Source organism: Aotus nancymaae, unplaced genomic scaffold (genome assembly GCF_030222135.1).
Source record: "Aotus nancymaae isolate 86718 unplaced genomic scaffold, 86718_ANA_hifiasm-v0.15.2.pri h1tg000292l, whole genome shotgun sequence".
Taxonomy (NCBI): Eukaryota; Metazoa; Chordata; class Mammalia; order Primates; family Aotidae; genus Aotus; species Aotus nancymaae.
In genome coordinates, this window is record NW_026988707.1 from 58,210 (window position 1) to 80,331 (window position 22,122).

The 22,122-nt window shown below is 50.0% G+C and overlaps 2 protein-coding genes across 2 annotated transcripts in view; one reads left to right on the forward strand and one right to left on the reverse strand.

Moving 5' to 3' along the window:
* The window catches only part of LOC135273157 (PI-PLC X domain-containing protein 1-like), a 195,471-nt gene that overhangs the window by 53,429 nt on the left and 119,920 nt on the right, over window positions 1–22,122 (reverse strand). The window lies entirely within an intron of this gene.
* The window catches only part of LOC135273159 (serine/threonine-protein phosphatase 2A regulatory subunit B'' subunit beta-like), a 43,225-nt gene that overhangs the window by 10,621 nt on the left and 10,482 nt on the right, over window positions 1–22,122 (forward strand). Inside the window, exons 2-5 of the mRNA XM_064372072.1 lie at window positions 9–194; window positions 5,218–5,321; window positions 5,531–5,633; window positions 7,496–7,570. Coding sequence (XP_064228142.1) covers window positions 9–194; window positions 5,218–5,321; window positions 5,531–5,633; window positions 7,496–7,570 — 468 coding nt within the window. The remainder of the gene's footprint in view (window positions 1–8; window positions 195–5,217; window positions 5,322–5,530; window positions 5,634–7,495; window positions 7,571–22,122) is intronic.

Genomic DNA, 22,122 nt, shown 5'->3' on the forward strand with positions numbered 1-22,122 from the left:
CTCTTCAGGTCCAGACCCTGAAACAAGAGCCTCTTCCCCCGGCCACGAGCCAAAGCATTCCGACCTTCTACTTCCCCAGAGGACGCCCGCAGGACTCCGTCAATGTGGACGCCGTCATCAGCAAGATCGAGGGCACGTTCGCCCAGTTCCCCCAGGAGAGGGCCAGCATGGACGACATGGGCCTGGTGGCCAAGGTGCGTGTCACACGCGCGGGATGTGGAGAGGCCGACGTGCCGTGTGTGTGTGAGGGTGAGGCGGAGCGGCCGAGGTGGTGCTGTGGGCATGTGAGGGTGAGGCTGACAGTCCGAGGTGGGTGCCATGTGCGTGTGAGGGTGCGGTGGAGAGGCCGAAGTGGTACTGCGGGCGTGTGAGGGTGGGGCAGAGAGGCCGAGGTGGGTCTCATTGTCCCCGGCTATGGACGTCATGGCCTGGTGGCCGTGCACTGGGGTCTCCTGTCCCCCGGCTATGGACGTCGTGGCCTGGTGGCCATGCACTGGGGTCTCCCTGTCCCCGGCTGTGGACGTCGTGGCCTGGTGGCTGTGCATTGGGGTCTCCTGTCCCCCGGCTGTGGATGTCGTGGCCTGGTGGCCATGCACTGGGGTCTCCCAGTCCCTGGCTGTGGACGTCGTGACCTGGTGGCTGTGCACGGGGGTGTCACTGTCCCCCGCTGTGGATGTCGTGGCCTGGTGGCCGTGCACTGGGGTCTCCCTGTCCCTGGCTGTGGATGTCGTGGCCTGATGGCCGTGCACTGGGGTCTCCTGTCTCCCGGCTGTGGACGTCGTGGCCTGGTGGCTGTGCACGGGGGTGTCACTGTCCCCCACTGTGGATGTCATGGCCTGGTGACCGTGCACGGGGGTCTCCCTGTCCCCGGCTGTGGACGTTGTGGCCTGGTGGCCGTGCATTGGGGTCTCCTGTCCCCCGGCTGTGGATGTCGTGGCCTGGTGGCAATGCACTGGGGTCTCCCTGTCCCCGGCTGTGGACGTCGTGGCCTGATGGCCGTGCACTGGGTCTCCTGTCCCCTAGCTGTGGATGTCATGGCCTGGTGGCTGTGCACTGGGGTGTCCTTGTCCCCGGCTGTGGACGTCATGGCCCGGTGGCCGTGCACTCAGCTCACCGCAACCTCCCCCTCAAGGGTTCAAGCGATTCTCCTGCCTCAGCCTCCTGGGTAGCTGGGATTACAGGTGCCCGCCACCAGTCTGAGCTAAATTTTTTGTATTTTTGGTATAGATGGGGTTTTCCGTGTCGGTCAGACTGGTCTCGAACTCCCGACCTCAGGTGATCCGCCCACCTAGACCTTCCAAAGTGCTGGGATGGCAGGCCTGAGCCCCGTGCCCAGCCTAGTTCTAATCGTTTCTCAGTGGGCACGAGACCGTGTCACCTGTAAGTAGATACAGTTTTAGTTCCTTCCTGGGTGTGCACGTCTTTTATTTCTTTTCTCGCCTGGCTACTGTGGTTAGGACCTGCAGTGCGGTGTTGAATAGAAGTGAAAGACGGGGTACCCTCGTCCTGTTCCTGGCCTGGGGGGTGACCACCCGCCTTTCACCTTTCAGTGTGCTGCCAGCAGCGGGTTATCGGCTTGCAAACTCACTGTGTCACCCAGGCCGGAGTGCAGTGGCACGATCTCGGCTCACTGCAACCTTTACCTCCCAGGTGCAAGCAATTCTGCCTCAGCCTCCCAAGTACCTGGGACTACAGGCGTGCAACACTGTGCCTGCCTAAACTTTTTATATTTTTAGTAGAGACGGGGTTTCTCCATGTGGGTCAGGCTGGTCTCAAACTCCCGACCTCAGGTGATCCGCCCCCTCAGCCTCCCAAAGTGCTGGCGTGACAGGCGTGAGCCACTGCGCCCGGCTGGTTTTTCTTTTTGCTGCTGGCTTCACAGAGAAGACGCTGGTCGGCAGTTTTCTTGTGAGCCCTTCCTCTGGTTACGCTTTTAGAGAAATGCAGGTCTCAAAGAACAAGTTGGGAAGGGCCGCCCCTTTTCTATCAGGGATTACCTTTTTAAAGTACTTTAAAATGTTCTGTTTCATAAACATGTGAAAACCTCCGTGGATACGAAGTGAACAAAACAGATCAGACACGTTCAGCTAAGTCCAGGTTCTGCCCCTGTGGAAACTGTTACCTACGGGGGAGAATCGGCACACACAGAGGGGTCCCTGTCTTGCACATACGGTGAGCCGTGAAAGGACCGGATACGCCGCACCCATGCAAAGCCTTCTTATGGGGAAAACTGCGATCCTTCTGTAATGATTTCTGTTGAAATGCTAGAAACTCTTAGCGTTGGATGCAAACATGTAGTGAATGAAAAAAACTAATATTTACCCAATAAGCTGTCATTTAAAATACCAGAAACATGAAGATTTCTTACATCTTTTAGTAAAAACTTGCCAAAAGTAGTTTCTGATGTGCTGTCTTTTTTTTTTTTTTTTTTTTTTTTTTAATACCAAGTCTCGCTCTGTTGCCCAGGCTGGGGTCAGTGGTGCAATCTCAGCTCCCTGCAACCTCCGCCTCCCGGATTCAAGTGATTCTCCTGCCTCAGCCTCCCGAGTAGCTGGGATGACAGGCGCGCACTACCACGCCCGGCTAATTTTTGTATTTTTAGTACAGATGGGGTTTTGCCATGTTGGGCCAGGCTAGTCTCGAACTCCTAACCTCAGGTGATCCACTTGCCTCAGCCTCACAAAGTGCTGGGATGACAGGAGTGGGCCACCGTGCCCAGCCCATGCCTAACTCTTGAGTGAGCTTGGTCGTCTCTGAGTTTTTTATTTTCTTGATTTTTCTGTCTCAAGTAGCAGCTTTTAGTTTTAGTGATTTTCTGAGAGCTTGTTCTCCTACGTTGACTTCTGATCTCTCACTCCCTCTCCTCTGCTCACGCCGGGGTCCGGGGTGTTGTTACTGCAGGTTCTGCGTTCCCCGTGTGTGTTTTTTCCATGCCGGCCGGATTCCAGCTTCTGTTGTGTGGATTCCAGAATCCTGCTGTGTGCTTATCTGTTAGCTGGGGTTGACTTTCTGGGCCTGGAGACGCCTTGGGAAACGGCCGTATCAGTCTGTTCTCACACCGCTATAAAGAACTACGTGAGGCTGGACATCTCTGACCTCGCCCAGCCGCGCCCTGTAGTTTGCTTTGTAGACACTGTGTGTCATTTTTGTTGCATTTTTCCTTAGGCTGATTTTTCTTCTAATGGTCTTGATAGATGGCATTATTTGTATCATATTTATTTATTTATTTACTTTAGAGGCAAGGTCTTGCTCTGTCGTCCAGGCTGGAGTGCAGTGGTGAGATCTCGGCTCACGGCAACCTCCGCCTCCCGGGTTCGAGCGACTCTCCTGCCTCAGCCTCCCGAGTAGCTGGGATTACAAGCACCCACCACCACGCACAGCTTATTTTTTTGGATTTTTAGTAGAGACGGGGTTTCTCCGTGTCAGTGAGGCCGGTCTCGAACTCCTGACCTTGTGATCCGCACGCCTCGGCCTCCCAAAGTGCCGGGATGACGGGCGTGAGGCACCGCGCCCGGGTGATAGGAAGGATTTTGTTTTCTAGTTGTTATTTTGTAGTTTTCTAGGCGCTGTGCTGAAGTCACTTACCAGTTCCTTTCCCAGCACGGGGGCGAGGGGCCGTGTCATCACCGTCTGAGAGAGGCGGGGTGTTCCGTAGACGGCCTGGGTCTCAGCGCAGCAGGCTGCCACCGTGAAACACCACAGCCCGGCAGACACTCATTGCTCACAGCTCTGGAGGCCGGAAGATCACGGGGGCGGGGGCAGGGGCAGGGTGGGAGGACCTGCTTCCTGGGTCACAGACGGCGCCTTCCCGCCAAGTCCTCACAGGGCGGAGGGCTGAGGGGGCTCCCGGGGTCCCTTAGAGAAGAGTGTTCATCCCCTTCACGAGGCCCCACCTGCCGACGCCATCGACCTGGGGAGAGGATTTCAGCACGTGCGTCTTGGGGAGCAGGCATTCAGGCCGTCGCACCCTGGATTAGAATAAGCGTGTCCCTTCTGCGTCTGGTTTCCTGGTCTGTTTTACGCTGTGATCCGTAAGTCATTGCCGAGCTGGATCACCGGCGTCTGACTTCCTGGGTCCCTGACCGTGTCCAGCCTGTGCCCGCCTCGGACGCCCTCGTTTTCTCTCTCAGGGCTGCAGTTTGCTCGGTGGGAAGGTTTTAAATCGCGGACTCAGTTTCTTGCAGAAACAGCCCTTTCAGATTTTCTCTTGTCATTTCTCCTTTGGCTCCAAGTGCTAATCCGGGAGCCTGTGTCACCGTCGTCCGAGTAACAGGCAGGAAGAGATCCCTGAGCATCCACTGACTCGCTCACATTTGCAGGATCTGTGCTTACAGCTGACCTGGCTAATTTCTGTTTTATTGCTTTTTTTTTTGACATGGAGTCTCGCTCTGTTGCCCAGGCTGGAGTGCAGTGGTGTGATCTCAGCTCACTGCAACCTCCACCTCCCGGGTTCAAGCGATTCTCCTGCCTCAGCCTCCTGAGTAGCTGGGATTATAGGCACGCACCAGCACGCCTGGCTAATTTTTGTATTTTTAGTAGACACGGGGTTTCTCCAGGTTGGCCAGGCTGGTCTCGAACTCCCGGCCTCACGTCATCCACCTGCCTCGGCCTCCCAGAGTGCCGGGAGGACAGGCGTCAGCCCCCGCGCCCAGCTGGTGTTAACGTTTAAGCAGTCTGTCCTGTCGTTGAGTTTAGATTGTGCCGATTCTTCCTGCCGAGTGTTACTTTCCCTTCCGTCTATGCTGTGTGTGTGCGACTGCGGGGCTCGTGTGGATGACAGATTTTAAACTTTCCTTCCTCACACGTGTGTGCGGCTGAGGACCTGCCCTGGTCACTGCTGCGGGTGTGTGTGCGCATGCATTCCACGGCACGTGTCCAGCGCTGTCACGTTCCACGCAGCATCCAGCCGACGTGGCCATTTACACCGGTTCTTCGGAGGTGCCGCTGGGTTTCCTCACCTTGGGGATGCAGCCGCCCGGGTCACGGTGCCCGTGCACGGCCTCCGGTCAGGGGGCACTGTGTGCCAGCACTCCCGTGCTCAGCTCTCATCACTGAGCTCAAAAGCCACGCTGAGCGTGCAGACAGCAGACCCGCCCCGCCGAGCGCGCTCTTTCCCGCAGCAGCGGTCTCTGGGCAGCGTGGGTCAGGCGTGAGGTGGGCGCAGGAGGCAGCCGTCTGGGCCCCGCTGACCGCCCGCCCTCCCTCTCTCTGCCTCAGGCCTGCGGCTGCCCCCTGTACTGGAAGGGGCCGCTCTTCTATGGCGCCGGCGGGGAGCGCACGGGCTCCGTGTCTGTGCACAAGTTCGTCGCCATGTGGAGGAAGTGAGTCCCGGGCCGGGCAGGGGCCGTGTCGGGAGGGCGGAGGCGGCCCTGGGTCCGCACGGGCGCCGGGACTGGGGCCCCCCATGGCTGCCACGGCGACAGGGGAACCCGCCCCTGGGCACGGGCCCGGCCGTCGTGCGTGGCCGCCCGCCCTGCGGTCCACCCTGCGTCCGTGAGGGGCGCGCCCAGTCATCCTGCTGTCCTTCCAGAATCCTCCACACCTGCCACGACGATGCTGCCAAGTTCGTCCACCTGCTCATGAGCCCCGGCTGCAACTACCTGGTGCAGGAGGACTTCGTCCCCTTCCTGCAGGTGAGAGCCCGCATCTACACTGCACGCCGCATCCGCGTCTACACAGAACACAGCGTCCGCGTCTACACCGAACACAGCGTCCACGTCTACACAGCACACCGCGTCCCTCACTGGAGGGCTCGCGTCTACACCGCACACCGCGTCCGCGTCTACACCGCACACCGTGTCCGTGCCTACACCGCACACCTCTTCTCTCACGGGAGGGCCCGCGTCTACACCGAACACCATATCCGCGTCTACACCACACACCGCATCCGCGTCTACACTGGACACCTCATCTCTCACGGGAGGGCCCACGTCTACACCGCACACCGCATCCGAGTCTACACCGCACACCTTATCCCTCACGGGATGGCCCACGCCTACACCGCACACCACATCCGTGTCTACACCACACCGCATCCGAGTCTACACCGCACACCTCATCTCTCACGGGAGGGCCCGTGTCTACACCACACACCACATCCGAGTCTACACCGCACACCTCATCCCTCACGGGACGGCCCATGTCTACACCGCACACCACATCCGCGTCTACACCACACCGCATCTGAGTCTACACCGCACACCTCATCTCTCACGGGACTGCTCGCGTCTACACCGCACACCTCATCTCTTCACTGAGGGAGGGCCGTGTCTACACCGCACACCTCATCCCTCACTGAGGGAGGGCCGCGTCTACACCACCCACCTCATCCCTCACTGAGGGAGGGCCGCGTCTACACCGCACACCTCATCCCTCACGGGACGGCTCGCCTCTACACCGCACACCTCATCTGTCACGGGACGGCTCGCGTCTACACCGCACACCTCATCTCTCACTGACGGAGGGCCGTGTCTAGACTGCACACCTCATCTCTCACGGGATGTCCCATGTCTACACCGCACACCTCATCTCTCACTGAGGGAGAGCCGTGTCTACACCACACACCTCATCGCTCACGGGATGTCCCATGTCTACACTGCACACCTCATCCCTCACGGGACGGCCCACATCTACACTGCACACCACATCCGTGTCTACACCACACCACATCCGAGTGTACACCGCACACCTCATCTCTCACGGGAGGGCCCGCGTCTACACCACACACCGCATCCGAGTCTACACCGCACACCTCATCCCTCACGGGACGGCCCACGTCTACACCGCACACCATATCCGCATCTACCGCACACCGCATCCGAGTCTACACCGCACACCTCATCTCTCACGGGAGGGCACGCGTCTACACCACACACCGCATCCCTCACTGGAGGGCTCGCGTCTACACCGCACACCTCATCCAAGTCTACACCTCACACCGCGTCCGAGTCTACACCGTACACCTCATCTCTCATGGGAGGCCCGAGTCTACACAGCACACCTCATCCCTCACTGGAGGGTTCGCGTCTACACCGCAACCCTCACCTGAGTCTACACCACACACCACATCCGCGTCTACACCGCACACCGCGTCCGAGTCTACACCGCACACCACATCCGCGCCTACACCGCACACCGCATCTCTCATGGGAGGTCCGTGTCTACACCGCACACCGCATCCGAGCCTACACCGCACACCTCATCTCTCACTGACGGAGGGCCGTGTCTACAGCGCACACGTCATCTCTCACGGGATGTCCCATGTTTACACCGCACACCTCATCTCTCACTGACGGAGAGCCGTGTCTACACCACACACCTCATCTCTCACGGGATGTCCCATGTCTACACCGCACACCTCATCCCTCACGGGAGGGCTCGCGTCTACACCGCACACCTCATCCCTCACGGGACGGCTCGGGTCTACACCGCACCCCTCATGCCCGCTCACGAGAGGCCGGCGTCCACACCGCGGCTCGTGTCTTCCCGCCGTTAGGACGTGGTGAACACGCACCCGGGGCTGTCGTTCCTGAAGGAGGCGTCCGAGTTCCACTCGCGCTACATCACCACGGTGAGCACCTGCAGAGGGCGGGGAGCTGCCGCCGAGGGAGGCGGTTCCGTGGCGACGCCCACGCCGGGCTGGGGCGCGGTGGGGAGGGCAGGGCGGGCGTTCTACGGTGGCCTCCGTGGATGGGGGAGCGCTGAGCTGCAGGAGGAAGCGGCAGGTCCCTGGCAGGGTGTCTCCGCCGCGCCTGGGACCCAGGGATGGGCGCACGCGGGGCTGGAGCCCCCCACCCTGCCCGGCTCCGCCCCAGTTCCCCGGACGCCCCCACGCCCGGCGCGCAGCCCCTCCCTCCCGCCGGCACACTCAGCTCGCCCCGCCCCGGCCCCACTCTGCCCGCGCGCGGGAGGCTGAGGACATCCCCGAACTGCAGACGCTGCAGCAGCATCGCCCTCACGGTGACCCTGGCAGACTCACACCTGTCCCCCGACACAAACGGCAGCGCACCCACAAAAACGGGGCCTGTCCTCACTGCTCCCTGGGGGACTCAGGTGGGAGGAGTCAGGTGGGTGGGGGCACACGTCTGCCGTGTGGGAGGACTCGGGCGGGTGGGAGCACACGTCTGATGTGTGGGAGGACTCGGGTGGGTGGGAGCACACGTCTGCCGTGTGGGAGGACTCGGGTGGGTGGGGGCACACGTCTGCCGTGTGGGAGGACTCGGGTGGGTGGGGGCACACGTCTGCCGTGTGGGAGGACTCAGGTCGGGAGCGCACACTTCCTAAACGCAGCCTGTGACTCTCAGCAGCGGTGTTTGGGGGTCCGTGCCTCCTCTTTCCCGCACGTCTATCTCAGTCATCCTCGCGACACAGCAACCGTGATAGGTTTTGGTTTCTCTGCTGACAACGCAGAGCACTTCACATAAGCTGCAGCTGTCAGGGGTTCGTCAGGCTCAGGAGGCCTCACGCAGGGAGGTGGGATGATCTCCTGGAGGGGAGGCAGGAGGCCGTGCTCGTCCCGGGACGCAGCCCCGCGTGTGCTCAGTGCACGGTTCGCTCAGCGAGGAGCCGCCCTGCTCGCCCCACGTGGTGCGTCCCCTCAGTGAGTGGCAGTGGCAGCCCCCACCTGCGATCCTGCAGCCTGGGCGTTCAGGACTGGCCTGGGTTGCCCAGCGACACCCCGTCTGTGTTTAAAAAACACCTGTGAACGTGTCCAGAGTGGAGCTTTCATGGAGTCAGGCCGTTGTGCAGACCCTGGTTTTCTGGGATGCCCACGCGCCTTTTCCCAGCTGTCCACGGGGGCACCCCTGACCGGACGGTCCCCGAGCGCAGCCTGGGGTGGCTGAGATTATAAGCATGAGCCACTGTACCTGGCCATCAGTAATTTTCTATCCTTAGTTCCTAACTAACTCTTTGGGCCTCAGTTTTCCTTATCTGCAAAACAGGAATCCTTCTTTGCTGTCAGGATGTTGTAAGAATCGAGTGCGATAATCTTTGTAATGCATCTAGTACACAGTAGTACTCGTGATCTGGTCATGGAAACACCACCAAACATCTAAATAAAGACTCATCTAAATAAAACACTTTTACTATTTATTAAACATTGAAATAAAGGTGAGCTAGCTATACCTTTAAGAAAGATTAACAAAAACAAGATACAATAATTACCCAGCTCTTGGGTTTATTTGTGTTTATTATTACTGTTTTTGTTTTTTGAGTCAGAGTCTCACTCTGTTGCCCAGGCTGAAGTACAGTGGCACAACCTCGGCTCACTGTAAACTCTATCTCCTGGGTTCAAGCAATTCTCCCACCTCAGCCTCCCAAGTAGCTGGGATTACAGGCGTCCACCATCATGCCTGGCTAATTTTTTGTATTTTTAGTAGAGACGGGGTTTAGGCTGGTCTCAAACTCCAGACCTCGAATGATCTGCCCACCTTGGCCTAGCAAAGTGCTGGGAATACAGGCATGAGCCACCATGCTCCGTCTTATTATTATTAATTTTTAAGAGTTAGGGTCTTGCTGTGTCACCCAGGCTGGAGTGCTGTGATGTAAACTTGGCTCACTGCAGCCTCAAACTCCTGGGCTCAAGTGAGCTTCCCACCTCAGCCTCCCGAGTAGCTGAGACTACAGGTATGTGCCACCATGCACGACTAATTCTCTTTTTAAAAAAGTTGTGGAGACAAGGTCTCGCCACATTGCCCAGGCTGGTCTTGAACTCTTGGCATCACACAATCCTCCCACCTCAGCCTTCCAAAGTTCTGGGTTTACAGGCATGAACCACCATTCCCGACCATGATCGTGGGTTTAAATTAAGGAAGAAATGTTTGCAAAGTGAAAATTCTAAGAAGCATCTCCTACCACCGTGCAGCTCAAAAACGATCACAGATATGGCAAGCTCACTGAGCACTTTAGTACAGCATCATTTATCGTTGTGCGTTTGCGTTTGTGTGATTATCATAGACTTTCTGAATGTTATTTTACAATATTTTGTATTCATTCATTGAGTCATTTTCTAACCCACTTAACTCTGGTTCAAGTGGTCACAGGTGGCCGGAGCTTATCCCGGCAGCTCAGGGTGCAAGGCTGTAACCAACCCTGAGCAGGACATTTCATCACCAGGTTCCCTCACACCCACACCCACACTGACTCACACTGGGGCCATTCAGGCATGCCAGTTAACCCAATATACCCATCTTCTGGATGTGGGAGGAAGTGAGGACCTGGAGAAAACTCATGCAGACTCCACACAGATAGTAGCCCTAGCCCGGAATTGACTTTTATTTTTCCTCATTAATTTTATAAGGAGACAATGTTGTAGAAAATGACTATATTTGAGGACCTGCTGTAAATCTGTGCTTTCTCATTCAGATATCTGACTGTAGTCCATATTTCCAGACTCAAATATTATGCACACAGTTAGGAAAGGCATAAAAATTTATTTTAAAGACTCTAGTTTTTGTTGAGTCTAGTGTTCTGAAAAGCATTGTACAGTGTAGCATTTAACAAGTCGTATGGTTAATGCAGATGTATTGTCTGCATGACTTCAGTAGCAGCATCTATAGGAGTGGTGAAAAGACCAGGACCCTTGTAGGAACAGTTGCAGTTCTGTTCATTTGGCTTGATGCACACTAGTTGTAGGACTGCCCACTGATGTAAACACAAGTGAGCGAGGTTTTCTCTGTCCTGTTCATATTTCTATTCTTAGTGTCTGGAATTGGTACTAGGAATAAGCTGCCTCCTCGTGAAGGACCTCAGGTTTAAGTGAGTCATCTATTATTCTAAGTGAAGTAACTCAGGAATGAAAAACCAAACATGGTTCTCATTCATAAGTGAGAGCTAAGCTATTAGGATGCGAAGGCATAAGAATGACACAATGGGTTGGGTGCGGTGGCTCACACCTGTAATCCCAACGCTTTGGGAGGCTGAGGCAGGTGGATCACCAGAGGTCAGGAGTTCAAGACCAGCCTGTCCAACATGTCAAACCCCTGCCTCTACTAAAAATACAAAAATTAGCTGGGCACAGTGGCGGGCACCTGTAATCCCAGCTACTCAGGAGGCTGAGGCATGAGAATCACTTGAACCTGGGAGGCAGAGGTTGCAGTGAGCCGAGATTGTGCCACTGCACTCCAGCCTGGGCAACAGAGTGAGACTCTGTCTCAAAAAGAAAAAAAAGATAAAGACTAACACAATGGACTTAGGAGACTCAGGAGAAAAGGGTGAGAAGGGGGTGAGGGATAAAAGGCTGCAAATTGAGTGTAGTATATACTGCTCAGGAGATGGGTGCACCAAAATCTCACAAATCACCACTAAAGAACTTATGCATGTAACCAAACAAACACCACCTGTTCCCCAATAAACTATGGAAATAAAATTTAAAAAATAAAGAGGACAAAAGACACTTATATGTGTGTGTGTGTAGATGCATTTTAAGAAGTTATGGGGCAGGTGCGGTGGCTCACGCCTGTAATCCCAGCACTTTGGGAGGCTGAGGCAGGAGAGTCGCTTGAACCCGGGAGGGAAAGGTTGCTGTGAACCAAGATTGCACCACTGCACTCCAGCCTGGGTGACAGAGTGAGGCTCCGTCTCAGAAAAAAATAAATAAATAAAATAAGTTTTTTATAAAATAAAATAAGTTCCAATATTTTATAAAATAAAGTTCCAAGACCAGGCCCAGTGGCTCACACCTGTAATCTCAGCACTTTGGGTGGCTGAGGCAGATGGATAGGCTTCAGCACAGGAGTTTGAAACCAGCTTGGGCAATGTGACTAGACTCCATCTCTACAAAAATAAAAAATTATCTGGGTGTGGTGGCATGCCTGTAGTCCTAGCAGCTTGGGAGGCTGAGGTGGGAGGATCACTTGAGCCTGGGAGATTGAGGCGTGAGTGAACTGTGATCAGAGCACTGCCATCCAGCCTGAGTAACAGAATGAGACCCTGTCTCAATCAATCAATCAGTAAGTTGCACTGTGGCTGGATCAGGCAGAATCTGTAGGTGGTTGGAGTGGAATACTGCATAAGCACTCTGAATAGCTGTAAATACCTCAGGAGAGCCTCCTACTGCCAGATTTCTCAAACAAAAGACCTGTGAGCTTTGCTTGAGCTCTTCTCCCAGAGTCAGGATGGAGGCTCTGCTCTCCTTGCATGGGTCCTTCTCCTGATGATATAGTGATTGGTAACAGGAGAAGGACTTCACTAGAAGGCACAGGCAAAGATGGGAACTGGAAGCATGGCAGGAAGAGAGCAGGAAGAAGTATTTCTAGTACGCAAAGGAATATGTGTAGATTGCTGCTTAGAGCAACTTCTTTTTTCCCCCTAATTGTGACCTCTTCCCAACACATTCCCTGTTTCTGCTTTAACCTGGGCTGCTTGCTAGGTGCCTGCCTCTCAGGATCCTTGTGGAGGTTACAATACATGTAAGTCACATAGGAGAAGCATTTTAAAAACATATATGATTTTGATTCACAAAACCAACAAAATGGCTCCAGGTGAAGATTTTTCACAGCCTATGTGAGTGTTAGTTAGAACCAGTTAGAGGCCTTGTCCATCACAGGTGCTTAGTTAATTCAGATATGTGCACAGAGAAACTGGGCCTTATCAAGTAAATCCATAGCCAGCACCAAGCCATCAGGAAACCCGAAACCCAACAAGCCCTCTGTTTCCTTGGACTTTTGATCAAAATGAAGTCACCTCACACACCTGGTTAGTAGAAGCATAGGTCATTTGGAATTTTGATTCCTCTATTAAGCAGAAAACACTGTCCAGCTACCAGGTGTCAGCCTCTCTCATTTTTGGCCATTCCGTAAACCTGTTCTCCATTTGCACATGTAAGTTAGCTTGGAAATGTCAAGCGACCACAGAGGGATGTTTATAAAGTTCCATAGAAAAATACTTCAACTAAACTGAGGTTTATTGGTATTCCAGAAGAGTTGATAATGACTTGTTTCCCATCTGAGTCTGCTCCTCGCCCCCTCCCTTCACCTTGAACTCTTGCTTGAGTCTAGGAATCAATTTTATCTAATTTCCAAATGTTGCTTGTCCATGATTTGGCTGGATTCATTATACATATACCCAGAGTAGAAGGTAACTTGGTGCATCTTAATGACATAAATATTGCCCTTACCTCGAAAAGCTTTTTCTCCCTTCTTTCTATCTTATTTTGTCATTTCTTAGTGGAATCAAGGACTGTAATGATTATTTTATTAAAATGAGGGGTTCTTTCATAGCACATTGAACCTACTGTCTCATTTCGTTTTACTTATCACACATAGGCATTTGTTGAAACTTATGTTTTTCACGGTGTTCTAATGAGTCAGAAGTGATCCCAGAAAGTCTCTCTTGGTCACTGAGAGTCCAGCTATGGGACTGACACGCATTTCTTGCAGTCTCTCTGTGCAGGGCTCTTCAGAGTAGAGGTTAGCTAGCTACTCTTGGGTATACAAACCAGTTAGGAACTAGAGGTTCGTGTTTTGTTTTTATTTCTATCAAACTTCTACATGTGTGGAGTTCAGAGACTCAAATAGCTCCAGGAGGCTTACTCACAAAAAGAATAGTTCCTCAACCTGCCATCATTCCTCCATTTCTTAGTCACTTTGTTTATCCAGAAGCTACATCATGATGTGATTTTGTGATTACAGAAAAAACTACTGAAAACTGCTCAGAAAAATATGAGAGCACTAAAAGGATTGAAGATGTGGTTTTCCGGCCACTTCTGTTATCTGTCTGAGGGGTGAAGAGTTACAGGGGAGAAGTGTTACAGAGATTGGATCCCTAGAAAACAGGGATCAGAAGAATGGATTAACAAATAAGAACGGTCTCTTACCTTCAAGGACCTACAGCCTAGAGGTAGGGAGAGGGCTGTGCAGAGCAGTACTGTGTAGAGCTGCTTTTGAGAATGACAATAAAGCAAAAAGGAAGACAAAGGCCTCGGATGTGAAAGGTGTTGTGGGCCAGGTATGTTCAAGGCACTGTCTCCTGTCCACTTCTCCCTTCCTACTTCTCTTTCTGCTTCAACATCTCCCCAGCTGGACAAGCAACACAAGGGATATCACAGGTCTGGGACTTTCATTATGTGGCCCAAGATAGAGCCAGCAAATATGGAAGGACATATATGTAGCTAGAGACAAAACTATGGCATTTTACAGACACTACTTCTCCCTCTGGCTTTCAGCTTTAGAATGTGGGCATTCAAAAGTAATGCCCAGTACTATTGCCGCTCAGTTTATTTTATTTTATTTTACTTGTGACGGAGTTTTGCTCTTTTTGCCCAGGCTGGAGTGCAATGGCAGGATCTCACCTCACTGCAACCTCCGCCTCCCAGGTTCAAGCCATTCTCCCGCCTCAGCCTCCTGAGTAGCTGGGATTACAGGCACCCACTACCATGCTCGGCTAATTTTGTGTTTTTAGTAGAGACAGGGTTTCTCCGTGTTGGTCAGGCTGGTCTAGAACTCCCGACCTCAGGTGATCCACCCGCCTCAGCCTCCCAAAGTGCTGGAATTACCGGCATGAGCCACCGTGTCCGCCTGCCACTCAGTTTTTTAAAAAAACTTTCATGTCTCTTCACACCTTGTGCCTTGTAATTTGCTTCAACTTAATAATAATACCTAAAGATGATTTTTAGTTGGACATTAGACAAATCTTTATATTTTAGTACCCTCGAAGGCAATCTCAGTTTGAGATGCATCAGTTGCTTTAAATGCTTTGCTTAAATGTGTTACATCTGTGGTCCATTTTTTAAACACTTGGGCAAAGAACTGGTAGCTCTATGCTCCTAATGCTATCATCTTTCTGTCTGTTATTAAAGTGACATAACCAGGCACTTGGCTCATGCCTGTAATCCCAGCACTTTGGGAGGCTGAGGCAGGCGGATCACCCGAGGTCAAGAGTTCAAGACCAGCCTGACCAACATGGTGAAACCCCCATCTCTACTAAAAATACAAACTTAGCCAGGCATGGTGGCACATGCCTGCAACCTCAGCTACTTCAGAGGCTGAGGCTGGAAAACCTCTTGAACTCGGGAGGCAGAGGTTGCAGTGAGCCGAGATAGTGCCATTGCACTCCAGCCTGGGTAACAGAGAGAGACTCTGTTTCAAAAATAAATAAATAATAAATAAAAATAAACTGACAGACTCAGCACTCTTGCTACATGAGGGAAGGATAGTAAGTAGTGTTAATCATCATCTTTTTAGCCTCTGGAGTCGGAGAACAATTCTTTTTACCCCAGAAAAGTATTTTTATTCATCAAAATGAAGGAGAGTTGGGCTCCACTGCAGGTGTTTTAACTACGAATTTATTAGTGGTAGTTTCTCAGCCTGCAAAACGATAGCTGAAAGTCTTAGGCGTATGAGCTGTATGAGTTCACAGAATGCCAGGGGGAGACAGGCCAAGTTAGGCAATATGAAAAGGAGCGAAGGATAAGTGTGTGTGACCTGGGAAGTACTTCCGGGGCAATTCAGTCATCCCATTTGTAAGGGTATCAGCATCTGAGAACCTTTCCTTTCTTAGAATTAGTTTATATATTTGATTCATTTCTTTCTAAACACCTTGACCTCGGGAAAATGGGTCGTTTGGAATTGGATTAAATTACCTCTATTCAGAACAGCAGGGCATCAAAGAATTACAGAGAAATAAAGATCCTTGATAGAATGCTCCACATAAGTGTAAGGAAGAAGCAGATACCAATGCCCATTTTGAGTATATGAGAGAATGTTACCTTCTTGCAAAGTTGGGATATTGGTGATGGGGGCAGCTTCTTTCCATTTTCCCTGTGAATTCTGTAATTCTGAGATGGTGTAGGTTTTGTTGCTGTAGGCTTTGCTACCCCTGCCTTTTTTGTGGATTTCTCTTGGGCCTGTGAAAAATGGCTCTGGGGAGAGGTGGCGTCTCAAACTCTTCACTTGTTTGGGGAGTTATGTTACTTAGAACAGACTTCTGTTTAAGAGTGATATTATTCCAACATAATCCTTGACAATTTTCTTTCAGCTTTTCTCTATTCCATGTCTTTCTGCTGTGCCTTAATCTGCAGTGGTGGTTACTGCCTGTAATACTTCAGTTCCCTTTTGTAATCCCTCACTGATTTTCAGGAGGGCTTAGCTGAATTTAAAGTTTTAACTCCTTACCTTTGTCAGTGTCTTTTTCTGGTGTTGGGCTAGTTCTGTGTGCCAGGTTTCAGAGCCCTCTTTCCTCTGGTTCTCCTGGTTTTCTGGCCTAGATCTTTATTTATTTATTTTAATATGATCTTGTTTGTGAGGTCTAAGTATAGTGACACTTCTGAAATGATGCGTTTTGTGTCTGTTAAAAGCGTCCATTCTTCAACTAAATCCTGTTTTCTTTCCACCATCATACCATACACAGTAAACAAAACCAAGCCTCATTTTTGTCCATATTTGTTCCTTTTGGCTTCTTTATCATGTTTCTTCTTTGATGTGCCTTTTCTCTGGACACTAATTCCATCAATTTTTCTGCCATGTAGCCTTAGGAAACATGTAACTCATATATGTCCACCTACAATAACTGTCACTGGAAAATCATCTAGTAAGTCTTGTTAGTATTTTATACTGATGTTGTTGGACTTTCCTTCTCATTCGTCTATATTTTTTATCTTAATTTTCAAGAAGTGCTTTCCGAATTGCCAATTTCCCGATTGCTGCACATTTCATCTGCAGCTCTACCATGTACTTCTTAATAACTTTGTCTTTTTTGGCTCCTTCAAGAAATGGGAATTGGAGTCATTCCATTCTAATTTTTAAATTCCTGTGTCATTTCAGTTGTTAGGTTCTTGGGTCTTGGTCATCCTTTGTCATCTTTAACAACTTAAACATCCTTCTTTATCTAAATACACTAGTGAAGAAAATTGAGACATGGGTTTATTTCTTTTCTATTTTTATCTGTCCCTTCTGGTCTTCAAGATCTTTTATTCCCCTGTATATACAGGCTGACTTCTACGATCTTATACTTGGTATTAAGAACTCTCTTATTCTGTTTTCTTCTATTTAAAAAAATTCTTCCACTGCTCATTATCTTTGATTTGGCAGATTACTTAACTCCTTTGAACTTTCATTTCCTTAACTATGAAATGGAGCTAAGATCTGTTTCAGCTTCTTAAAGGAGCTGTTATGAGTGTAGAAGGAGTTAGGAGTGTCATTGAATTCTGGGTCCTCAAAAATGTCACCAGAATAACCTGTTGCTAAGGGAAAATTGAGTTTATCCTGACTGTGGTGAGGAGGAGCACTACCTTGACAGAGTCTCATAGCATGACAGAGGGGCATGTACAGTTTGGATATTTATGAGGTTTTGGAGTGTGATTTAAGGTAGCTCTTTGTAGAAGCTTGATCAAGATTGGGTAAGGATCGTGATAAAATAGTTTAGGATTGGTGGACACAACTAGGGGAAGCTTTTGAGGCAAGAGCTTTGATTTTAATCCTATCTGCTCAATGTCTGTTAGCTGTTCATTTGAATATTTTTTTCTGGAAGTTTCTGAAATGAACATTTGTTTTCAGGATTGTTCTTCCTGTTCAAGAGCTACCTGGACTAGTAAAGTTATGTTGATGGGTGCAGTAGAAGTTTCTGAAATGAACAGTTATTTGCAGTTTTTCCTTCCTATGCAAGAGTTACCTGGACTAGTAAAGTCATGTTGATGGGTACAGTAGAATAATAAAGTTATATTACTGAAGACAACCAAAGAGTAGAATCATGTGAATGCAGACAGTGAGATGTAAGGAGGTAGACACTCTCAGTTGTCAGCATACAGAGGTGCTTCCTACTTTATGAATGGTCATGGTAGCATTAATAAGGCAAATGTTTTTGCTTGTTGTTGATTTTTATGCTTTTCTACCTAAATGCAATTACGTTTTCTGCTTAAACTTTGTGGAAAAGAAAATCTTTGTTCAGGATGACTGCGCTTCTGAAATGTAATTTAACTAACTCTCTTCAATACTTGGGCTTGGCCTAGCTTGAAAACATCAAGTGTATGTTAATAACAGCTACTGTACACAATTTTCCTCCACTGCTTTAGAAAGTGACTAATCAAGAGAGATAATGGAGGGCAGATTCAGAGGGGTTTTCATTAAGGTTAATCCTTAAAAATAAGACAAAATATTTGGGGGCTGTGTTAGTCTATTCTGGGTTGCTACAAAGGGATACCTGAGACTGGGTAATTTATAAATTAGAGAGACTTATTTGTGCTCAGAGTTCTGCAGGCAAATACAGGCACGGCACTAGCATCTGCTGGGCTTCTGGTGAGGCCTCAGGAAGCTTACAATCATAGTGGAAAGCAAAGTGGAGGAAGTGCCTGGCTTTTTTTTTTTCTTTGAGACAGGGTCTCATTGCCGTTGCCCAAGCTGGAGTGCAGTGTTGTGATCACAATTCACTGTAGCCTCTACTTCCTGGGCACAGGTGATTCTCCCACCTCAGCTTCCTGAGTTGCTGAGACTACAGGCACATACCACCATGCTCTGCTAATTTTTTGTATTTTTAGTAGAGACGAGGTTTCATCATGTTGTCTAGGCTGGTCTAGAACTACTGGTCTCAAGTGGTCTGCTCAACTTGGCCTCCCAAAGTATTGGGATTACAGGCATGAGCCACTACACCCAGCCAAAACTCTTTTAAACAACCCGATCTCACATAAACCCAGAGTGAGAACTCATTTATTACTGTGAGGACAGCACCAAGACATTCATTAGGGATCCACTTCCATAATCCAAATACCTTCCACTAGGCCCACCTCCAACATTATCAGTCATATTTCAAAATGACATTTGGAGGGAGCACACATCCAAACTATATTGAAGCAGATATACTTGAACATGCTGAGTGGAACACTAAAAGCAAAACTCCTCATCTGGCCAACCTGAGGCAGCTTTTTTCCTTTTTTGTAGTATATCATCTGAAAATGAAATCCTGGTGATTCTTTCCTGTCTAGTTTCCATTCTGGCCCTAATGCTGGCTTCCCTAGTTAGCTCCAGCTCCAAGGTATATAGTATAGACTTTTAAAAAATTCATTGTACCATGTGCTGGAGAATGGGTTGCTCAGCTCACAGATTAGGGTAGGTAAAATACAGCAGGACTATATTTAACATTGGGCCAACAGTTAAAATTTGGTTCTCCTAAGATAAATAGTTACACCAAAGTTCATTATCTCTAGGCTACACAAACATCAAGTCAATGTTATTGATTAGTCCTCTTAATTTAATAGTCAGGTGTGATTTCCTTCTAATGGTTCTGACACTTGTAGAAAATAAATGGACACGGGGAAAGTACATTGTACTTTGGCATATGTTATGGCTTCTTGGTAACCTAGAGCTTGAGTATTTGTATGTTAATTTTGATTTGAGACTTTCTGGTGAAGAAGGAAATGGCTACAGGAGGCTGCCCCCAGTGCTTAGTGTAAGGTCTGTTCTCGCCGAGGATAAAACGAAGAAACTGAGGCCAGCACGAAAATAATCCAATGCAAGGGAATTTATTCAGGCTCCCGGGTGAGGTTCTGCGGTCCGACAGGAGGGGCCGGAGAAGTCGCACGGACTCCCCTCAGGCACGGGGTTTTATAGGGAGTGGAGGCATTTGATTGGCTGTGCCCAAGGTGAGTGAGACAAAATGGAGGGGAGTGGGACCCAGACGGAACAAAATGGCAGGGAGTGGGGCCCAGATAGGACAAAATGGTAGGCAGGGACTGGGGCCCAGATAGGACAAAATGGTAAGCAGGAAGACAAAACGGCAGGTACGGAGTGGGGCCTGGCTAGGACAAAATGGTAGGTAGGGAGTGGGGCCTGGATGGGACAAAATGCTATCAGGTAGGTCTTGACGGGGCTGTTTTTCCTGGGCTCTCCGGGGTGGGGGAGGTGTGTCCGAGCTCCCAGCAAGGGAAGGAGGCGTGTCCGAGCTCCCAGCAAGGGAAGGGGGTGTGTCCGAGGTCCCCGCGAGGGAGGGGGTGTGTCCGAGCTCTCGGTGACGCGACCAGCCTTACATTCCGACCTTTTGATGATAGATAGAGGGCGCCGCTCTTCCTACTTCCTGCTGAATAGGGGCGAAGTAAGGGGGACAGGACAGTCGGCTGGCGCCTCGACTGAGAGTCAGACACATCCAACTTCTCGCATATGAGCTTGTAGCACTGTATTGGGTTCTAGTGGTGGGGCCTTGTTTCCAGGATTCCTGCAAGTAGAATTGCCAGGCATAGTAGGGGCTGGCTTTAGAGGGAGATATTAGAAGAAATGTTAGGAGGAGAATTCGAAAGATCAGGAGTTGACGGGCAGGTGCAGTGGGTGAGGCGAAGGCGAGTGAGGCCCAGGGATTTGGATTTCCACTGGTCATTTTGTGGTGCCAGTTTAAGGCGGGACACATGATACCACGGGGTGTGACCCAGGAGCTTGGCAGCCGTGGGGGTGGTCAGGATAACAATGTGGGGTCCTGACCACCTGGGTTGCAGAGATCCTGGCTGGAGCTCCCAGAGGAGAACACTGTCACCTGGCTGAAGGGGTGCTGCCAGGTGCAAGTCTCCAGGCCCTGGAACAACGGGGAGAGCACGATCTGCATGCTCCCTGAGTAAGTGGCGGAGGAGAGATAGATAGGGAAGGTAGGTGTCTAGGGGAGGTAGTTGCACCGGCGAGGGTAGGGGGTGTGTCCGAGCTCCCGGCGAGGGAGGGGTGTGTGTGCGAGGTCCCCGCGAGGGAGGGGGTGTGTCCGAGGTCTTGGTGACATGACCAGCCTTACACTTAGTATTGGTTACTCTTCCAAATGGATGCCTGTATTAGCTATGTATTGATTTATAAGAAATTACTTCAAAACTTAGCTTAAAATAATAAGAATTTGTTATTCCCAAGTTTCTGTGGATGTAGAATATGTGAGTGTGGCTTGTCTGAATGGCTTGTAACACAGGGTCTCATAGAAAGCTATGATCAAGTTGTTTGCCAGAGCTGTATCATCTCCAGGGCACACCTTGAGGAAGATCTGCTTCCAAGATCACTCATGTGGCTATCAGCAGGCCTCAGATCCTTACTGGCTGTTGGCTGGAGACATCAGTTTCTTACCACTTGGGCTTCTCCACTGGGCAGCTCACAACATGCCAGCTAGTTTTTCTCAGTGTGAGTAAGAGAAGGAGAAGTCTCTCAAAATGGAAGGCAGTCTTTTTGTAACTCGATCTTGGAAGGAACAGCCTGTCCTTTCTACTGTGTTCCCTTTGTTAGAAGCTAGTCAGTAAGACCAGTCCACCTTCAAGGGGAGAAGATTACACAAGGGTGTGAATATGAGAACATAAGGATTGTTGGGGGATATCTTAACAGCTGCCTACCATAGTTCTTGACGCGGTCCTGTAGTTACTTCAAAGGCCCAGCAATCAGCAGTACTCTCTTTATTACACAATCTTATGAACTCTAGGAATTAGCCTTTATATGAGTCTGTCACCATTGTGGAAGAGGAAATTTCATAATATCATAAATTCATTCTATTTCTTGCTAGATGAAACGTATAATGTAGTTTAATGCTCCCTAGCATCTAGAGCACCGAGAAACCATTTGATGGTTTTCCCCAGAGACTGCATGTTTGAAAATTTTGTATGAACCAAATAAACTACATTATCGTTAATTTGGTTCTTCATCATATGGAAATTTTTGGCATTGGAAACTCTCAGTTTGGGCTTCCCATGACCTATTAATCCATCAAGTTGATAAATTCCTGCCTTTCTACCTATTTCTATCCTAAACTCTCAGACTTTGGTAATCTGAATAATACTGTAACCCAGTTTGCATTGCCTATGATTTCACAGAGGATTGAATAGACTAATGCAACTCAAAAAAGATGGGATAACATGTGTAAAGGTATTCAGATAGTCTGGATTGCCTATTAAGATAGAATAGGGTTTTCTCCTTTTCTTCTAATTTCCTTTTACCCGTAGCTATAGGACTATGGATAAAATAGCTATATATAAAATGCAACAGTTCTGCATCTCAATTCTGTTTAGTGTTGGTGAACCGTCTGACAACCTGTCTGACATATTTTTTTCTGATTTTTTACCTCCTCCTGTAACTCTCAGCCTTCTTTTCCATTTGCATGCCAAATACTTTCCATCTAAGGGCTTTTACTTGTGCTATTTGCTTATTTCCTTATGCTGCTCTTAGCGATTCCTGCTCTTACCATCTC